Genomic DNA, 21,845 nt, shown 5'->3' with positions numbered 1-21,845 from the left:
GAAGGGGTCACGCAACTGGTTTATTCTTCGTTAACTGCCTCCATTACGGAGATTGATCCGAAGACCTTGACTGTATGGAGTTCGTAGACTACCTGGAATCAATGACAGCAACAAGAACTACTTGGAATGCAAACATGTTTTAAGAAAAGGTCATTGGATGACCCGGAACATATACTGTGAAAGCATTATATGCTAAGCACCATAAAGAGCATGTACCGTTTTTGAATTTACACGATAGACCTTTGGTTACGTTAGCAGACCATAAGATCTTATTCCAGGGATTTTTTGGGTGACTTAGGCCTTACTCCAGGGGTTTTTGGAGACCCAGAATGTATACTGTGAACACCGACTATTCTAAGTAGCGCAATGAGCATGATATATATTCTAAACTGGTTGATAGTCCTTCGGTTACGTGTGTAGACTCTTAAGTCTTACTTCAAAGATTTCTTGTATAACCATGGACAAAAGCTGTAAACCTTGACTATGGGCAAAAAGTATATGAGTTTCTGTTTCCAAAACTGTCAAAATTATCTAAATCGGTTGAAAATTGTTAAAGTTATGAAAATATCAATTTAGTGGAACACGGGTACCCTGTCGGCCATCCACGTGGTAAAAAAAATCAGATGCCCCTCCCCACGTCCCTCCTCACTGTATCAACGTAATTTTCTCACAGATGCTACATTTTATGGAGTTCTTAGATGTCACCGAGTTTCAGCTTTCAGCTATAAAAATTCATTGAAATATCACCACTTGAATTTGAAAAAGGAACACGGGTACCCCGTCGGCCGCATAAGGGTTAAATATCTTGGCTGTGCATATGCACAGCATATGTTTCGAAATGGACAAATTGATATGAAATTTGCGAAAAAGAATCCACGTGTCTTGGAGGGACTCGAACCCTCAACCTCCTACTCTCTAGATAGGCTTGATAACCCCTACACAACAAGACCACTTAAAGGTCACGTTTGCGGAAAAGCCATCAGAATCCGAGTACCAACCTCCACCGCGGTTAGCTCTCTTTTTTGCAAATTGAATATCTTTCGGATGCTTGATTTGCCCAATCTCCACATGTGCTTTACTGTTGTATATCCACAGTCAAGCGAGTGCACATTGTTTATTAAACGAGAGGATCGCACTCCATGCCCCCCAGTCCCTCCAAGACACGTGGATTCTTTTTCGCAAATTTCATATCAATTTGTCCATTTCGAAACATATGCTGTGCATATGCACAGCCAAGATATTTAACAAAAAAATGGTTTTCGTACGGCCGAGTTGCCGAATAATATGCAATTAATTGTAATCAAGTGTCGGTCTTTCACCGTCATTAGTCGTCTGAGTACACGCGACCGCTTACGTAAAGGCAATCAAACTCATCAAATGCTTTAGCCAAGCAAGCCTTTGGCACAGCAGAGTGCGATTGAATTCGCATTCTATACCGTCCCGCCCAGTCCGTTACTGGGGGGCATGGAGTGCGATCCTCTCGTTTAATAAACAATGTGCACTCGCTTGACTGTGGATATACAACAGTAAAGCACATGTGGAGAAATTTGTTCGCAAAAAAAAATTGCATACAACGGCGAAATTTGTTATGAATAAAAATTAATGTGAATTATACAATATATTTACCTATCAGTGCTATTTTTAACTTTCTTATATATATTTTTTCATATGTAAAACATGTGAAAGGCATCAGTACCGATAGGTGGATTAATCAGGTATTTTCTCATTTATATGAGTCATCACTGGAATCACAATGCAATGATAACAAAGAAGGAACATATTTAGATTCACAGCTATCGAAATAAACCCTGGAGGGAAGAAAAAAATTGCGTAATTAGAACATTATCCACTTCCCCCGCAGTGTTTGATACCAGGGGTAAGTGTAAAATCTTTGAATTATTTGCTTTCTTGGTACAAACCACTACCAATTGAATGAGATTAGTTTAATTGTATTAGAATGGTCACCTGTGATATAAATTCACTTGAAAAAAGAACAAGTGGTGCAAATAAGAATTGATTTTATGTATGCAAATATCAATTTTTCGCGAAACCTAAAATTACAGTTCAAGCGTTAACCTTGTTAGTGTATGTGTTATACTAATTTCAACATAGTATTAATGTGAGCATAAAAGTATAACATTGCATAATGCTATGATGTGGTAAAAACTGTAAAGTATGTACAATTCCAATTTTTCGAGTCGATTTTTACACTTACCCCCTTTCTCCACTTCCCCCAGTGTACCTTAAACATATTAGAATACATTTAAAAATGTGTCTCCAAACCGAACAAAAAATCGGCCCAAGAACTTCCAGCGGTATCGTGCTGCCAAAGGGCAGGAGCCTTTTTTAGTATGAAAATAATCCTCCATCGTGAAGAAGAAAACTATCTAAAATACGTTGACGCTATCATGTTATCTATAATTCTCTCGATTTCAAAGAGCGAAAAAAATATTGTTTTTAAGTGTATGGAAGGAATTTTGATAATTGAATTTCTCAACCAAATAAAAATTATTATGAATAATACAATCTGGCATCACGTTCCCATGGAACGTGCATATTTTTGTTAACGTCACATTTTCTACCATCCCGAAAGAGAATGCGAGATTTAGATGTCGAGAGATTGAATGAAAATCGCTTATGCCGGGAATTCAATTGATGTATGCCGGAAAAGCAATCGCTGTGACTGAAATACATGCTACACCTCGTTAATTTAAATCAAATAAAAGCTTTTTCTAACGGCGTTTAGCAAGAATATCATTTTTTAAGCAGAAGTGCTATCCCCATTACAGTATTACACGGCCCACAAAATTCAGGAAAAGTTGCTGCCTTACATAAATATCAATTAAATAGTGCAGCCGTACGCATGTTGGGCCGGGAATGGGGTAAAAATGCTATATCTGCGTTTTCCCATGAACCTTTTCTCTCGATTATCACCAGATTCTGTATAAGAACCTACCAAAACCTAGATTGTTATACAAATAGTGTTAGGTGGTGTAGTGTTGCCTGCATTCGTAGGGTTTATTAGAGCAGGGACATTTAACACTTAACAAATAAATAAAATTTCTAACTTATTGAAACAATTAGGTAGGGTTTCTTACCCCATTGCCGGCATAACATGCGTACGAATGCATTATTTAATTGATGTTTAAACCACGAAAAGTTTCATCTAACGTTTTCTCAAGCATTTGTTTAGGAATGTCATTACGATTCCCTCCACGGATTTCTGCAGAAATTCTTGAATTACATTTTTTTCTGAAAAAGTCCTGTTGCTGTTATAACTGCAAGTGAAAGTACAGGAATTGTTCCGTTTTCCATTTTGTTTTAAAGGGATGAAACTGGGAGCTATGAGATGAAGTTCCGAACAGTTCCCCTACCTTAAAATCTTGTAAAAAAATTCTTCCAGTAATTCATGAAAATTTCTCATTAATTCCTTAAAACTCTTGGATAAGGAAATCTCCATATTTCCAACATAAGGAAATGCTACAGACCGAATTAAAATTAAAATATAAGAGAAGAAGCCTCCCATAACTTTTGAATGAGAATTGAAAATTCCCCGAAGTTCTCAAAAGCAGAATTTTCAAGCATGTCTAAACTGGGGTAAGCAATTCGGAGGAGAAATTCCTCCAAATTTCTTTGATCTTCTGAAGGAGGGATACCCCACAATACTTGCGTACGGAATTGCAGGGCTGTTACAAACTAGTCAAATTCCAATCCGCGAAATCCACGACTAGCAAATTGAAACCGCGATTGTGAAAACAAATCCGCGACAAACAAAAATATGGTTTCTTACTTATAATTACACGTTTTATAATTTTAAATTTTTTCAATATTTTTGCTTTTAATCTTATGGCATATTCGTCAATAGAAAACAAAAAGAAAGAACATTCACTAAATCATGTAATATCTAAAACTGCATAGTTAACGCTTCAACCATATCATGAGCCATAGAAAATATATGTGCAGCGTTGAACTATGCCCGTAAGTAATTAAATTTTTAATGTTTCTGGGAAACCCCGATGTTGTATCATTGCATTTCTTTATAAGTAAGTTGTGCAAATGGCAGTCTGTTGTCATAGGTTAATACCAGTTAGATCAAGGGCTATATTTGAATTATACTTTTTAGTACGCTAATAGTATTCTTCTAGTCTCTACTATCGTTTTACAAGGCCTTGGACGCATCAATAATCCGTCAAGCTATTTATTGATCAGTGATTGCATTGTGTACTACCATAAATCTGCCAGTTAGGAAATAATATAAGACCAATTTTTTTTTAAAGCAAGCGATTCTCTACAGAACTCTGCAGAGGCCCGAGCAAAGCCTGACGAATCTGATTTAAAAGCACTCTGATCCTTTCTCACAAAAAGAAAGGTCGAACAATCCACAAGGATTTTCTGTGTGGCAGCTAATATTGGCGAGAATGGTCAAAATGTGGCATCCCCAACCTAGACATCAATCCTTCAGCTTCAGCAGCATGTTAACATGCGAGATACTCGAGGATGCAGATGAACCATATTTGCATCATCCTTAGAAGAAAAAAAAGCTATCCAGTATTTTGCGCTCGATAATGGCGGCCGAGTGAGTGCCTTTTTGACATTCAAGAGGTAGAAAATATTTACATATTTCTATCACAGTAGGCCTTGATTAATTGAAAATCATTGGCACTCATCCGGTATCAACAAACAAACAAATGTCAGGTATTTCTTTTACGTTATTCAAGCATTTGGTGCTTTTTCCGTGGATTTGTTTTTCTTATAATTTAATTATTTTCTAGGAATGAAGCCACACGAAATCGACAAATCAATGTTGATTTCAATTAGACAATTTCAACCGGACACCCGGGTGAGGTGATGGCCAGGTAGTGTCAGGGTCAGGGATGAAATAAACTTCATTTGCCCTATCCAGTTGCCGCCGGCCCCTAATCAATCAATACTTATTCTTGCCCTCAATGCTCTACGTGAACATTGACACTTCTTATATTTACTCTCCCCTTTCCCACTGACTGTGCACAATAACGTTCTGTTTTGGCAGCATGGCAGCATCTGTGCCATAATACTCCACAAGCAGAGCGGCGAAAGTATCCTGACTGACTTAAGGCACCTCACCGTAAAGTTGAAAAGGCCAATTTTGACCTTATGTAGGTAATTAGTGAAAGAAATCCTTTAATGAATCCCTTGACAAATATCAGCACAATGACTTTATACAGTTACTAATGGTTCGTAGCATGTCAATTGTAACAGGTCTAAGGATCAGTAAGTATCAGTCGGCAGCTGTAAGGAAAGGATACTTGCGCCGCTCTGCTTGAGGAGTATTGTGGCCTTGATTATGGCAATATCTGTCAGAATGTTATTGTGCACAGTGGGAAAGGGGAGAGTACAAGATGTGTCGATGTGCAATGTGCACGTAGATCATTGAGCGTAATGCTCAAAAGTCCCCTTTTAAAGTATTGCTTGATTGGGGGCCGGAGGCGACTGGATAGAGCACGGCATTTAGTTTAGTGCGTCCAGCGTAGTGATACTACCTGGCTATCGCCTCACCTAGGTTTTCGGTTGCAAATTTCCTTTCCTTAGAAAACACATTATAATCATCATTGATTTGACATTTTTTTGTGCTTTCATTCCTAGAAAAAATGTTATAAAAAAGGACGAAAAAAATACCAAATCCTTGAACAACGTAGAAGAAATACTTGACATTTGTTTATTTGTTGATACCGGATGAGTGCCAATGTTTTTCAATGAATCAAGGCCTACTGTAATTGAAATATGTAAATATTTTCTACCTCTTGAATGTCAAAAAGGCACTCACTCGGCCGCCATTATCGAGCGCAAAATACTGGATACAAAGCGGCAGGAACCCCACAATTCCAGTCCTCATGGAGAAGCCGGAGCCGTCGGACCCTATCATCGCAATTTTTGTCTATTTTATTAGTGTTTTTGTGTTTTTTTTTTCTTCCAAATTTTATCCTTACAATCATTTTAATGTGGTAAATTTTAATTCAAATGACTGGCGAAGCCCTTGGTTGACTCGCAAGACGGTCCTTCTGGTCCGGCCTTCCTCTTAATTAAAATTGCTAAATCCTTCTAATTCCTTTCCGCATTGGCGTTGAACCTAAAATTATAAATTCCAAAACACCTAAATAAAGACAGCTTCGATCAGCTATCAGTTCCGTCCCGGCAGTAGCAGGTGTGAATATTACTGCGTTTAATCCGGCTTTATCGTCGACCTTTTATGCAGCGCAAGCTATCATGATTGTAATTCCTCAATTAGCAGCACAAAAGTTCTAAGCAGTAAAATAAATAGCTCTCGGCATTTCGGTAATCCAGAAATGCAATATGATCGATCTGACAATTCGACAGACTTTCTATGTGTCCACTTAAACCAACATCCATACGACTATTGAAAGATTATTCAAATATCATGTGTTTGGATCTCGACGGGTTGCCTATTTTGCAAACGTGCACATAAATGACATGTTGAATTATTCCTAAAATTAAATTGAGGAAAATTGCGATTTTCGCGAGAGTGTAATTATAAATCCGCGATTTTCACGACAATATTTGACGAACGGTAAATTCGCGACAAATCCGCGAAATTCGCGTAAAACGCGAAAATCGCGAAAACCGCGACTGTTGTAACAGCCCTGGAATTGTCTTGAGCCCTTGGGGGAATAATGCCTCAAAATTCTGGAAATAGCGTTCCCGAGAATTCCTGTAGAAGAAATTTCCCGAAATATTTTAGGGCGGCTTCCTCATAATTTGAGAAAAATTAATATCTAGAGGGTGCCGTAATTTCTTAAAACTATTGGCGGAAGTATTCCGCATAACCTCTGAAGGGGTTGAAATTAAATAAAATTGAAATGAAATAACTCTGAATTCTTGTAGTATAAGTTACTCGGAGTTACTGGAGAAGGAAAAGTGTTCCAAATCTATCACACCTAATTGTGGGTGCTAGGAGCACCCATTTGTTTAAAATGATAGCTTTCCGTATCTTTATTTATTGCCTTTTGTGTTTATTGTTTTCATGGCTGAGAATTGAGTGTCCACTACCAGAGAGCTCAATATGGAGCTTTGTGGTGTGGGGAGAGCGGAGGGTCACCAAAAAAAGAAAAGAAAAGGAATTTCTCAGAATTCCTGGGGAAGAATTTCGCTAGGATTAAAGAAGAAGGAATTCCTCAGAATTCTTGGAGGAGAAATTCACCAGAATTTATTAAAGAGGAATTCTCCAGAAGTCCAGCTGTACGTAGGCCATAGTTTGTGTGGCGAAAAGAAAGTGTGCATTTCTACAGTTATGTATCAAAAGCTTCCCATGCTAACCAATGCATGAATTTGTATACTTAAATCTATCGCCCTCTTTGGCGAGCGCAAAACACTGGATTGATTAGTAGTTCGAGAATTTCTTTTGGTCCTACTATCTCATGTCAAATACGAATAATTTCAAGTAAATAAAGTATATTTGCAAATCAATGCACATTAGACAAAACAAAACTATCTACTTACAATTTTGCTTATCCATCAGAACTCGATATCCACGGATTCCTCGACAAGCTTCCTCAGCTTGGTGTCCCGATCTAGCTTGCCAGCAGTACTACTGGCTTTGAGCTGAGCCTTCCCAACCGATTCCAGCATCGCTCTACGTGCACTGATTTTCTCCTTCACTTCAGCACTTTCATCCGTGTCGTCATCCGACTCCTCACTGGTATCGTTCGAATTCCTAGCGGACATTTCCTGTTCGCCGTTGCCCACAGCGGCCGTATCGCGGTCACGTTGCCGTTCCGCAACAATCATCAACGATCGAAGGAAATCCTTGCAGAGTAAACTAATCGGGGCCATCGTGTGGGCGGAGGAACTGGCGACCTGTAATCGGGAATAAATAAATAGAAATATGCGTCAGATTTTTTTATTGACATCTAGTGTTTGGTTGAATACTATTATCCACTCTCCATTCTACAATTCAGCAATTAATTTTGTCTTTTTCTAAGCATGAATGATCTATATATTGTGGTACATGTCCGTTATGCAATACTCCAGCAATAGTTTGTTTGAAAAAAAAAGCGATTTCAGTCAAAATTGTTTACAGCATGTCAATTACGTATCTTATTTTGAATGAGTATATTGAAAGTAGCAGCACGTCATAACGGAAACGGTCCGTGATACGTGCTTTGAATGCATACAGCGCTTTTTTCACGTTGGTATCCAAAATCCCCAATCGAAGAAAACCCACCGAAACTTTCAAATTATTTAAAGATCTTCAATCAGCTTTCTTCTAGAGATGTGCTATTTTCCTTTCCACCGCAAGTCAAACTCCACTGGTATGCTGAAGTGACAGGGAACGAAGACACGTTTTATTGTGTAATCGAATGGGATGGTGATTACAATGGCGATGTAAGTATGTACTTCTATTAAGACTCATGTCTGTGATTGACACCGAAACTAAATTAAAATTTTACACAATGATTATTATTACGTGCACTGCAGTTATGTAATTAAAGGAGGAAAAAAACACAACAAGGACGTCTAGCGCTAAGTTTTCTTAAGGCAAGTGAAAACTTTTTATACTTCACTATAAATACCTACTAACAATCGAAGGTGCACATATTTCGGCCAACCATAATAATCGAGGAATTTTATTTAAATCAAATAATCCTTCTAGTGGGCTTTGTGGACGTGCGGGTAGCGGCATCAGCCGTCTATGCACATTTCTGTGCGCGGAGTGAGGGTTCGATTCTCGCCTTTTAGTAACTGTTTTGCCATTCTCGTCTACTTTGTATACGTAAAGGCTATATGATTATTCAAAAACCAAACTTTTGATAGAAGGCTCGGAGTGTTATATACCAATCGACTCAGCTCGACGAATTGAGGTGATGTCTGTTTGTGTGTATGTATGTATGTGTCTGTATGTGTGTAAGTGTACAAAATTTTGTAGACACACTTTTTGGAACTTAGCATTGGCAGAATTCTCGCTTAACTTTTGAAAAGGACCTAAGTAACATGTTTTTCATGAAATAATTTGAATAGCGCAATCATGATGAAAGCTATTGATTGCAGTATTCAAATTAAATCATGAAAAAAATGTTACTTAGGTCATTTTGAAAAGTTAAGCGAGAATTATTAGCAACAAGTTTCATTCGACTGAGAATCTTGTCCCATTGTTTGCTATTGAAAATTGGCCAGATTGAACTATGGGATTAGAAGTTATGGCCAAAATACTATTTTCTGTGCGCAAAACACGCCAAAAACCATTTTTTAGTATTTTTGACCCTTCCTTCGGAAGTGTCTATAGTTTCACTTTGTATGCGTTACGCAGGTGTGTTACGTATTAATCTATCAAGAAATCTCGTGAATTATTAAATAAAATGTATGGTATTTGAAACAAATTCACTTTGACATTGAAAATATAATTATAACAAATGATATGATATGAAATTATGCCTATTTTTCTGATTTGTTTCAAAGAAACAAATGATTTTTATTGAGGAACATATAGAAGCATGAACAAAAAAATCTTCTCAGAAAAGCAAAAACGTAAAAATTGAAAAGGATTTCAAAAATTTCTTCAGTAGAAGCTAGATAGCAAATGTGAGCATGTTTTGAGACACTAATAGATCACTTCTATGCATGTATGTGTGCGTATGTGTGCAAATTCTGAAATTTACTACCATAAAAATCTCGCTCATTTTTAAGGTATTGAACAAGTTTAGTTTTACCAAATTAGGCATCCATAAGGTGAAATATATGTTATTATTGAACGCTATTGAGTTTCGCTCAGATCAATGACTGATTTAGCTAGTTCTGGATTAATTAATATCGAGGTCTCTGGAAATTACGAGTACAATATATGCAACCAGCGTTACGATAGTTGCTAACCATGTCACAATAGTTATTCAATCCGACGAGCGCCTTATAGATAGGCAGCATGAAGTACAGTACGTTATCATTCGTTAAGTTGTCACTCAACCCAAGACATCCGCCTTTGGGTAGGCAATTATTTTGTCACTTTCACGGTAAATCGCCGTGGGAAGCTGAATAGTTTTATCTCGTTTTAAATACTGGAGTCTGGAAAAAAATTCCTTATAACTAAGGAAGGGTCAAAATCTCACTGTAGGTGGATTAATCTGGGTTTTTATACGAGAAAGGCACCTACACCGCTAGGTGGATTAATCAGGGTTTTTTATATAAAAGCTTAAATTCCCGCACCTATTCATCCGTTTTCTCAATGACCATTCCACTCCCTCTATAATCTTCTGCCCTGGATTAACCGGTTCAATACGGATGGGTCATATATGACCCAAGAATAAAATCAGCTGTCAAAATTCGGTTTTAAGAGATAGAACAAAACTTTCTGCAGCAAAGTTGTTCAAAATTTACTGTTCAATCCTGGAAAAATATTTAACAAGTATGGTTATGGTTAAAATAAAGGTATAGAGCATCCAAACTATCCCTGCGATATCCTCACCATGGTTATGATTTGGATTAGCCCCTAGGGACATCAAACTACTATTATGGACACTTTACAGTATTATCAGAATATCTACGACAATCCAAAATGTCGTCAAGTTTAGTTCTTGATGATTCAAGTAATCAACATGAAGGTATACGATGTCCCCGTCATTGTTATCTTTTCGATTAGCTCCTAGGGGGGGGGGGGTCCCATAGCGTAGTTGGCTACACGTTCGCCTCATAAGCGAATGGTCATGGGTTCGATTCCCAGCCCCTCCACCAAACCCTTGTCAGTCGCCAGAAGCGCAGTCCGTACGGTGGCGTTTTGGGGAACGCGCCTCACCGACACGGCTGCCTGATGACGACTGACAGATCTGTTCTTCTCGGAGGCATTCCTCCAACGTTCTTCGATTAATGGCAACCAAACAAAGCAACGATCACTGGATTCACCACATGGACAAATGAACACAATGGACTCACGATGATATGGACTGGCAACGACAACAATAACGATTTATGGATATCTAAAAATAGATTCTGTGTGGACTCTGTACAGCAGAGTACCACAGTAGATCACGGCACAGTAGCGGTTAAGAACACAGAGTGCCTGCCAAATAAATATACGAATAAAAAAAAATTAGCTCCTAGGGTTATCAAATCACCATTATAGACACTTCACAGTATTATTATATCATTTACGACAATTCAAAACGTCTTCAATTGCAGTTCTTGATATTCTAAATCAGCGGTTCTCAACCTGGGGTACATGTACCCCTTGGGGTACCTTAGCTGGCCCCAGGGGGTACCTCGGACTACGATTCCTAATGGCGGATGTATTACAATTCCAATCAAAACTGATAAAGTTTTCATATTTGTGTACTTTTTTACATTTTAAAACTATTTCTAGTACATAATATGCATGGCAATCAGGAAATCAAAGCCTATTTAATCATGCCCTCCACAACCAGCCCAGGACAAAACGTCTAAAGAACAAATTTAAAAAAATGTTCAATGCAATCTACTTATTCGAAACCAAATTCTTCTGAACTAAAGTCTTGAGTCTAAAGCTACGGTGAAACCTCCATTTTAGAGGCATGAAGACTTTCCCCAAAAACCGCAGTTGCTTGCTTGGAAAGATCATTTCAAAAGTCTCAGAAGGTTCTTTTAAGAGGCTCGGAGGGCTTATTTGAAAAGACTCAGAAGGCTTCTCCCAACAGAATCGGAAGCCTTTTTTAACAGGCTTGGAAGTCTCCTTTCAAGAAGCTCGAACAGTTTCTTCCAAGAGGCTCCGAAAGCTCCTTTCAAAAAGCTCAGAAGGCTCTTTCAAGAGGCTCAGAAGGCTCCTTTGAAGAAGCTCTGAAGGCTCCTTTCAAGAGGATCGGAAGGCTCCTCCCAAAAGGCTCGGAAGGCTCTTTCCAAGAGGCTTGGAAGTCTCCTTTGAAGAGGCTTAGAAGGCTCCTCCCAAAAGGCTAGGAAGACTCCTTCCTAAAGACTTGGAAGTCTGCTTTCAAGAGGATCGTTAGCCTCCTTTCAAAAGGCTCGGAAGCTTTTCTTCAAGAGGCTCGAAATTCCTCTTTCAAAAGGCTTAGAATAGTTTCAAGATGCTCAGAGGCCTCCTTTTAAATGGCTCCAAAGCACTCTTTCAAGAGGCTTGGAAATCTCAATTCAAGAAGTTCGAAACCCTTTTTCAAGCGCCTTAGAAGCCCATTTCAAAAAGGGCGGAGTCCTACTTTTAAGAGGCTCAGAGGAGTCCATTCAATAGGCTCGGAAGCCTCCTTTCAAAAGGCTCGGAAGCCTCCTTTCAGAAGGCTCGAAAGCCCTTCAAGAGGCTCAGTTCTACGTTCAAGAGGCTCAGAAGTCTTTTTTAAGGGGCTCGAAAACCGCCTTTCAATAGGCTCGAAAGACTCTTTTCAAGAAGCGTGGAAGCCTACTTTTTGGAGAGGCTTGGAAGTTTCCAATACTGCCGTAATCTGGCAAAGTGACGTATACGCCAAATAACAACATAAATGTTTTTAATTTTTCTGAAAGAAAAGCTTGATTTATGAACTTAGTTAAATTAATTCCACATAATAATGAGAATTTCAGCCAACTTTTTGGCCATAAATCCCGTTAGTTTTCAGGTCCGATTTTCATATATTTTATCTACGGCTATTTTAATTGGCACAAAGAAATAGGGGGTACCTCAATAATTGCAAAAGTATGAAGGGGTACCTCTCAAGAAAAAGGTTGAGAACCGCTGTTCTAAATAATCAACATGAGGACCTAGGGACATCATTACACCATTTTAGACAATTTTTAGTATTTTGATATTTATGAAATCCAAACTGTTCTTGAGTGCAGATCTGGATGTTCTAAAAATCATCAAGAAAATATGTGAGTTGAATTAGCTCCCGGGACATTATTACATCATTATAGACGCATTACAGTATTATCAAAACATCTACGATTCCAAAATTAGTTGAAGTATGGTTCTGGGAAAATTGGGATCTGTTTATAATAGATAAATGACGTCTGGGTTTATTCAACTTAAAGATATGGCGCGGGTGAATCAATACAGATTTTTGAGATCTGATCTCACGAATTGTTTGGAGTACCGCTTGAGTTCTGAGAAGACTGTGATATGTTTATATCGGCAAAATAATGTCCTATTGAGCTATATCAATTCAAAAGTATGGTCAAGACCCCGTAGAACGATTTGTTGATCATGCAGACCTTCAAGATCTGCGCTTAAATATTGTTTTGAGAAATAATACAAGAAATACTGCGACATGTACTATATATAACCCTGTTTGTCTGTCCGGTGACTAGCCTACCAGACGCAGCACGCGGGGAAATTCTCACAAAAAAATAAAATATGTGACACTTCAATTATGTTTTACTATCAGATGCAGAAAACAAAACCAGTGACAACCTTAGACAACCAGACACAGCTTTGATGAAAAAAATCACAGACAACAGACGTTTACTTTGAAAAAAAGAAACACTTGCCACTGGCGCTACTGCGTCCACAAATAAACTAGTTATTAATAGTGAAGTGATGATCTTTGAAGCTATTTCAATCCAAAAGTGTGGTCAAGACAACGAAGAACGCTTCATTGACCATACAGATCTTGCATATTTGAGCTGATTGATGATGATTCGATTGATGTTCTGGGGATAATGTTTATTTGTTTGTTGATTAGAGACAATTCAAATCTGGGAATAACGTGTTTCATGGAGCCATTCGAACAGCAAAGTAAGACCGAAACCCCGTAGATCAATTTGACACGAACCTAAAAAAAAGTTTGAAGTACCATTGATGTTCCCGAGAACCTTTAGCATGTTCAGAATAGCGGAATGGTGTTAAGTGGAGCTTTCTCAACTCAAAACTTCATAAATAAGTTAGGATCTGAACCAGTGGCGTAGCCAGAAAATTGGTCTGGAGGGTTAATTTTTTAAATTTAGTTCCCGAGAACCTTTAGCATGTTCAGAATAGCGGAATGGTGTTAAGTGGAGCTTTCGGAACTCAAAACTTCATAAATAAGTTAGGATCTGAACCAGTGGCGTAGCCAGAAAATTGGTCTGGAGGGGGGAGGGGTTTGATTTTTCTTAAATTTGAGAGAATTCGAAAAAAAAATTCTTCTAGAAATCTTGTCTCTGGGGGGAGGGGTGGGTTATGTCTAAACCCCCCACCCGCACTCTCGTGGGTGTATGCCACTAATCTGAACTCAAGAATAGTTTAGATACTGTTGATATCCTGAAAAATAAAACTTTGACATGTTCATAATAGTGAAGTGATGTTCCATGGAGCAGTTTCAATTCAAAACGTAAAACGTAGAACGCTTTGTTGACTATACAATACACAAGGATGTTATTGATCCACCAGTCCACCACACAACACATTTTGAAATTCAGCTTCTCTAATAAGTAATTGAAAAAATGCTAAACGATCGAACGCGAATTACTAAATGATCAATAACATCCTTGACAATACATATACATATCTCCAATATTTGTACTCAACAATAGTTTGGAGTGTCATGGATATCCTAGGAATACTGTGACATGTTCATTATGGGAAAGTGATGTCTTTCGGAACTATTCCATCCTTAAAGTAATGCCGATACCTCGTAGATCCTTTTGTTGACCATACCAACCTTCAAGATCTGTACTCTGGAATAGTTTGAAGTATATTTACAATAGCGAAATATTGTTTCAGAGCGCGACGCCAACTAAAAAAAATAGAGGCAAAGACCCGTAGTCCGTAGATTACTCTATTGACCATACAGAACTTCAAGATCTGAGCTCAAAAATAGCTTGGAGTACCGTTGAATTTCTCAGAATGCTGTGACATGTTTTTAATAGCGAAGTGATGTTCTATGGAGCTATACCAATTCAATAATATGACGAAGTCCCCACAGAACGTTTTGTTGACCATGCAGACCTTCAATATTTGTTCTCAAGAATAGTTTACAGTACGGCAGATGTCTTGGGATTACTGTGATATGTTCGTAATAGGAAAGTGATGTCCCATAGAGCTATTCTAACCGATACACCGATACAAATCTTAGAAACCATCAGGGTGTCGACTTAAATTTGAGAATAAAATTCCCTGACTTTCCCTGACTTTCCAGACCATTCTTCGAAAAAATTCCAGTTATGAAAAATGTTTTTTCAATTCCTAGCAGTATATGAAAATATCTGCAAGTTTGAATTCCTGAAGTCCATACGAGTTTCCGAGTTACTAGAAGCCTAATCACTCCTAGAAGCAGTACCTTAAGAATTTATAGGAAATCGTAGGTAAATCTGGTCGTTCACAAAGACTCAAGAATGTGCACAGAACTCCATCATGTTATAGACTTCTGGAGCCTTCATCCAACTTCCAAAATTCTCAAGTCCCTCGAGTCGCAATAGACCTCCAAGACTACTGACGGACTTCTTCAAATCGTTGACGTTTTCATGATCATTTTGGAAACTTGTGTGAAATCTTGCATCATTTGACAAGACTTTTGAACTCTTTCCAAACAATCGAAGGAGCTTCTAGAACGTTAAGGACGTTGAGAAACCTCCATGGGCTCTCAAGTAAGTACGCAGTAAGAATTCTTATTCACTTTCCGTGGGGTTTATGAGCTTCTAAAAATAGTCACGGATTGCTAGCAATCCTCCAGATATTTAAGAAACTCAAGCTCCCATAAATCCATTCAGCACTTTCAGTAAGCCCAGGGAAACATTCTAACCACTGCGATTATTCGAATATTTTGGTCAGGCAGTTTTTTTTGTCGAATTCGATTTGGCTCGGTTTAAATCGTTTAAATGGAACAATGACCCCACAGAAAAGTACCTACAATAGGTCATGTTTGTAAGAAAGTAGCATAACTATCCTCAAATGCTAGGGGAAGCTACATCCCTATTTCTTTTACCGATTTTTAATTGTATGCCAATAAATTCAAAAGTGAATCAATCGACTTGTAATTCCAGAATTGTTTATTTATAGAAATTTCAATCTATTTGCTATTAACTCGACGTCAGTCTTTTTCAACAATGAAACTTTATAATAATTATCTAATGGAATTTTGTGAAGAACTCATGTTTGAAGATTTCTTGGCATGAATCCCTTCACGAGGACATTTCAATTCTAATTTGAGTAAACACCATACAATGTACTAAGCTATCTAAGAATCGAGGAACGTTAGGTAAAAACTATCGAGAGAACTCTTGGAAATCCTGTTGGGATTTTTTTTTGTTTCAGGGAGAATTCTGGAATAGTTTGGAAAATTTTATAAAGGAAATATTCTTCAGAAGATATCTTACAGCACCCTCACTGAAGTAATTTCTAAACAAAATTCTCAAACATCAATCAAAATATTTACTGATAAAATTGGTTGAAAAACATCAAAAGCAACCAATGTAAAATTGAAACATTGCCCTCCTCCTGCAAATATCGGAACAAATTCAACTCGCAACAATCGATTATCCCTAACTGCGACGGAATATGTTCGTATGTCGCGCATCTAGAAAAGAAACAATTTGATGAATGATAACTAAATTAATTGAATTGCGTCCGAGTATGGTTACACTACTAAGCAGTACTTAAGTAAACACTTTAAAGTAGGTAACACCAATTGGGCCCTATAGCCCTACATCATTGCAAACGATAAAGCACCGCTCAAGAATACATGAACCGATGTTATCTAAATTCTAATAATAGTCTAAGTCAGTAAAAATTATATTTTTGTATTTGAGATTTTTTAAGACATTATTTGGGCTGAGCAACATCTATTGCTGAAAAGGCGCATATCAGAACGACTAAACCATCAAGCCAAAACGTCAGGCCCATATACTGCCGTTCTACGCAGAATTGTCCCATCTTCTTCTTCTTCTTATTGGCATTACATCCCCACACTGGGACAGAGCCGCCTCGCAGCTTAGTGTTCATTAAGCACTTCCACAGTTATTAACTGCGAGGTTTCTTAGCCATGTTACCATTTTTGCATTCATATATCATGAGGCTAACACGATGATACTTTTATGCCCAGGGAAGTCGATACAATTTCCAATCCGAAAATTGCCTAGACCGGCACCGGGAATCGAACCCAGCCACCCTCAGCATGGTCTTGCTTTGTAGCCGCGCGTCTTACCGCACGGCTAAGGAAGGCCCTGTACATAGTCCCATGTACATAGGAAATCCCACACAGAAAACCAAAACTACTCAAAAGTGGGTTGTTTGCACTCAAAACCGTGATTTGGGCCAATAACCCAAATTTGAGTAAAATGACTTTTCTAGCACTAGGTAGTTTGCCTTTAATCACATGTAAACAATTTACCCAAAGCTGAGTTTAATTTATCCAAAGCGGACCTTGATCAACCCAAAATAGAGAATATTGAATTTACTCAAATTTGGGTTATTGGGCTGAGCAACCTCGGTGAGATGTTTGCATCTTGCTCTAGTTTTGATAGCAATCATGGGAAAGAAAGGGAAAACTACCAAATTTTGGGTAATTTTTTTCTGCGATATTCTCAATAGTGCGTATATTGAACTCAAAGTTTGGGTTGATTTATCTGTCCGTGCAGCAAACAGGGGACAAATATGCGTCGACGGCAGTATATTACCTGTCAAAGGTTGAGTCAAGTGCCCTGCAGTGTTTTGCTAGTACGCTTGAATCATATTATTTCGTGCGTCAAACAAGACCGAAAATGTCGAGGAAGCATTTTACATCTATTTTTAATTTTCAAATTAAACAATGTTTCTTTCGACTTTTGAGTCGAGAGAAAAACTGATTCGTTCAGGATGATTAAGTTCATCGTTCCCTGAAAGAAAATTGAATATCAATTCTTTATTTTTTGACCCAAACGGACAAAAACGCGTCAGATCCCGCATAATCATGGACCATACGTACACCGCATCTGTTATAATTGAAGAGAATAAGTGTTATTGTAGCGATGGTCTCACTAATAATAGTTAACTATAAATTGACAGTTTCATATACTGTTTCAACAGTAGCGCAGATGGTAAACGGCCAAACGACCATATGAGTAATAGGCGGTTAAGTATAATTAACATTTAAATCCGGTAGTTTTTTCGAACAAAATTTTCGTTGAACCATACATCAGTTGGTAGATGTACAATTGAAGAACTATATAATTACACATCGACAGCATGTTATGTATTAACAGTAAGCGTTGATGTAGGGTTGGTATGGTGAATCAAGCTTAAAATTGTATGCTAACAATGAAGTAAATAGTGACAATATATCTTATAACGCATATGTAATTTTGACTGCATGGTATGTCGTATTTCATTATGCGGGATATTATTTGCCAAATTACAGAAAATATAATTAAACACTTGGTACATCACCTCCATGCTAAATAATACGTAGAGATTATATCGCATGATCTGACAACATGACTCCAACATAAAACTACACACTAAAACAAAATACTTCCAATTATTAGAGGGATTTTTATAAGAACCTTTTGGCCCTAACATTGGTCATTTGAGAAACGTGGCTTAGGAACGTCTTATATTGATCTAAAATGGAGACTAATGGGAGCCAATTTGATTACCGTGGGGAAAATGGAATGGGTCCGGAGTAGAATTTTAATCTCCAGACTGAAAACAAAATCAGTGTTTGGGTTGCATTTTTTCCCTGACCTCTTTCGAAATTCCCTGACTTTCCCTGACATTCCAGGTCCAAATTGAAATTCCCTGACTTTCCCTGACTTTCCAGGTTTTTCCAGGTAGTCGACACCCTGAACCATTCATACAAAAAACGCTACGAAGAGGTGGATGGGGATCAAAAAGTATCAATTTTTGTGTCATGTAAATTTTTATTGAGGCGCTAGTACAAGGTGTTCAAGAGGCGCCTGGTCCATACGTTCTACCTGTTCATGGAACAGGTAACCAATTTTAGTTCAGAAGTAGGAAACTAATGTCCTTACAATTAAATTCTAAGCAAATAATTATTAGGACAAAAAATTACCCAGTGAAATTTTTAAACAAAGTTCAAATCATATCTGTCAAACCGTTTGCTTTTTGTGAAAATCGGAGCTTCGCAGTCTGAATACTTCTCCAATACTTCTGGTGTACCACAAGGAATTATTAATCTGTGGCCTCTCTTGTTCACGCTGTTTTTCAACGAACTCTCCCGACTGCTACCTCCTGGTTGTCGTTTGTTTTATGCAGATGATTTTGATGTTTGATGATTATGATTATGTTTATGATTATTAACAGCATCGAGGATTGTGAAGAACTGCAATCGCGTGTGGATAGAACGGCGAACTGGTGCTCTGCTAATCTGCTGGCGCTCAGTATTCAAAAATGTATATAGGATCGCATATGAGGATCGATGTAGACTACTTGGTATTGACACTCTTCAAATGAGAAGGAATAGATCGCAGGTTGCCTTCGTGGCCAAAATCGCGACTGGTGAAATTGACTCTCCGGAACTTCTCATGAGGTTAAATATTTATGCTCCGGAACGAACAATGCGTCAACGAGATTTCCTGCACCTTTCTCCACGTAATCGAATGTATGGCATGCTGCTGCTGTGATGTTGTGATAGTTTTGAAATGCTAGAGGTGATGGGTCCTGTACACCCGGATGGTGGAAAGAGTCAATTTGAAAGATCTCTATTCTGAGCAATATCCAGTTATCGTCAAATGTTACCAAGTTAGATTGAACCGTTGAACCGTTCACTTAAGGGCCACGTGCCACAGCCCGAAATGTGCAAGGACATAAACGGGAAACTTCTTACAAACGAGCGTGAGGTGATCCAAAGGTGGCGGCAGCACTACGAAGAGCACCTGGATGGCGATATGGCAGACAACGGTGGCGGTATGGTAATGAACCTAGGAGCACGCGCGCAGGACATGCGACTTCCGGCTCCGAATCTCCAGGAAATCCAGGAGGAGATCGACCGGCTGAAAAACAACAAAGCCCCTGGAGTTGACCAACTACCAGGAGAGCTGTTTAAACACGGTGGTGAAGCACTGGCTAGAGCGCTGCACTGGGTGATTACCAAGGTTTAGGAGGATGAGGTTCTGCCACAAGAGTGGATGGAAGGTGTCGTGTGTCCCATCTACAAAAAGGGCGATAAGCTGGATTGTAGCAACTACCGCGCAATCACATTTCTGAACGCCGCCTACAAGGTACTCTCCCAAATGTTATGCCGCCGACTAACACCAATTGCAAGAGAGTTCGTGGGGCAGTACCAGGCGGGATTTATGGGTGAACGCCCTACCACAGACCAGGTGTTCGCCATACGTCAGGTGTTGCAGAAATGCCGCGAATACAACGTGCCCACACATCATCTATTTATCGACTTCAAAGCCGCATATGATACAATCGATCGGGACCAGCTATGGCAGCTAACACACGAAAACGGATTTCCGGATAAACTGATACGGTTGATCAAGGCTACGATGGATCGGGTGATGTGCGTAGTTCGAGTTTCAGGGGCATTCTCGAATCCCTTCAAAACGAGCAGAGGGTTACGGCAAGGTGATGGTCTTTCGTGTCTGCTATTCAACATCGCTTTGGAGGGAGTAATACGAAGGGCAGGGATTGACACGAGTGGTACGATTTTCACGAAGTCCGAAGACTGAAAAGCGAAGCTAAACGGATTGGACTAGTCATCAACACGTCGAAGACGAAGTACATGATAAAAAGAGGTTCAAGAGAGGTTAATATAAGCCACCCACCACGAGTTTCTATCGGTGGTGACGAAATCGAGGTGGTTGAAGAATTCGTGTACTTGGGCTCACTGGTGACTGCCGATAACGATAACAGCAGAGAAATTCGGAGGCGCATAGTGGCTGGAAATCGTAGGTACTTGGGACTCCGCAAGACGCTCCGATCGAATAGAGTTAGCCGCCGTACCAAACTGACTATCTACAAAACGCTTATAAGACCGGTAGTTCTCTACGGACACGAGACCTGGACGATGCTCGTGAAGGACCAATGCGCACTCGGAGTTTTTGAAAGGAAAGTGTTGCGTACCATCTATGGTGGGGTGCAGATGGCGGACGGTACGTGGAGGAGGCGAATGAACCACGAGTTGCATCAGCTGTTAGAAGAATTATCCATCGTTCACACCGCGAAAATCGGAAAACTGCGGTGGGCCGGACACGTAGCCAGAATGTCGGACAGTAATCCGGTGAAAATGGTTCTCGACAACGATCCGACGGGAACAAGAAGGCGAGGTGCACAGCGGGCAAGGTGGATCGATCAGGTGGAGGACGATTTGCGGACCCTCTGCAGACTGCGTGGTTGGCGAAGTGCAGCCATGGACCGAGTTGAATGGAGAAGACTTTTATGTGCAGCACAGGCCACTCCGGCCTTAGTCTGATAATAAATAAAATACCAAGTTAGATTTCGGACGACTTAGGAGAGTTTTAAATTGAAAGTGCATCTTAATTTAAAACATTTTTGAAACAAAAGAGATTAATAAGCTGTTTATTGTTTTGTAAATTCTTTCTATTTAAATTGTTTTTTTCTAATGTTTGGTTACGTTGTACAACAAAAGGTTGTAATATTAGATTTAATACACAATTTTTATTCGAAACAACTCGCATCAAGCATATTTTTTAGCAGGCTGGTAGAACAGGTGTACCTGAAGTTCACGAGATGCCCCTGTGTTCAATAAATTCGAATAGGTAGATAGTGCTATCGGCAATTAACTTTTCTTGCTAAAAACTTGCAATTTGTTCAGAGTTATCAAGCCTTTTGTGTTCGTATAACTATGTTATGTCAAAAAACAGCACATCGATACCTTCGAAGCTTTGTTATCATGAATTCAGCGAAACAAAAACAATACATTGTACGCCATATTGAATGAATGATGGGTAGACGAATGAGCCACCGATCAGTCCTCTTAAAGACACTCGTATTATTGATATGTTGTAGCCCATTTTTAGAAATTGACCGAAAA

At 38.9% G+C, this 21,845-nt stretch overlaps 1 protein-coding gene across 2 annotated transcripts in view; it reads right to left on the bottom strand.

Annotated features, from left to right (window-relative positions):
* The window catches only part of LOC134213654 (WD repeat-containing protein 75), a 128,259-nt gene that overhangs the window by 70,029 nt on the left and 36,385 nt on the right, over positions 1–21,845 (bottom strand). Inside the window, exon 6 of one of the 2 annotated variants that reach the window (XM_062692905.1) lies at positions 7,495–7,851. In XM_062692905.1, the coding sequence (XP_062548889.1) occupies positions 7,510–7,851 (342 nt within the window). In that variant the 3' untranslated portion in view covers positions 7,495–7,509. Of the gene's footprint in view, positions 1–7,429; positions 7,852–21,845 lie in introns of those variants that run through there. The other variant, XM_062692904.1, reaches the window with a different exon arrangement.

This window comes from Armigeres subalbatus, chromosome 2, assembly GCF_024139115.2.
Source record: "Armigeres subalbatus isolate Guangzhou_Male chromosome 2, GZ_Asu_2, whole genome shotgun sequence".
Lineage (NCBI taxonomy): Eukaryota > Metazoa > Arthropoda > Insecta > Diptera > Culicidae > Armigeres > Armigeres subalbatus.
This window is presented reverse-complemented; position numbering and strand designations above follow the sequence as displayed.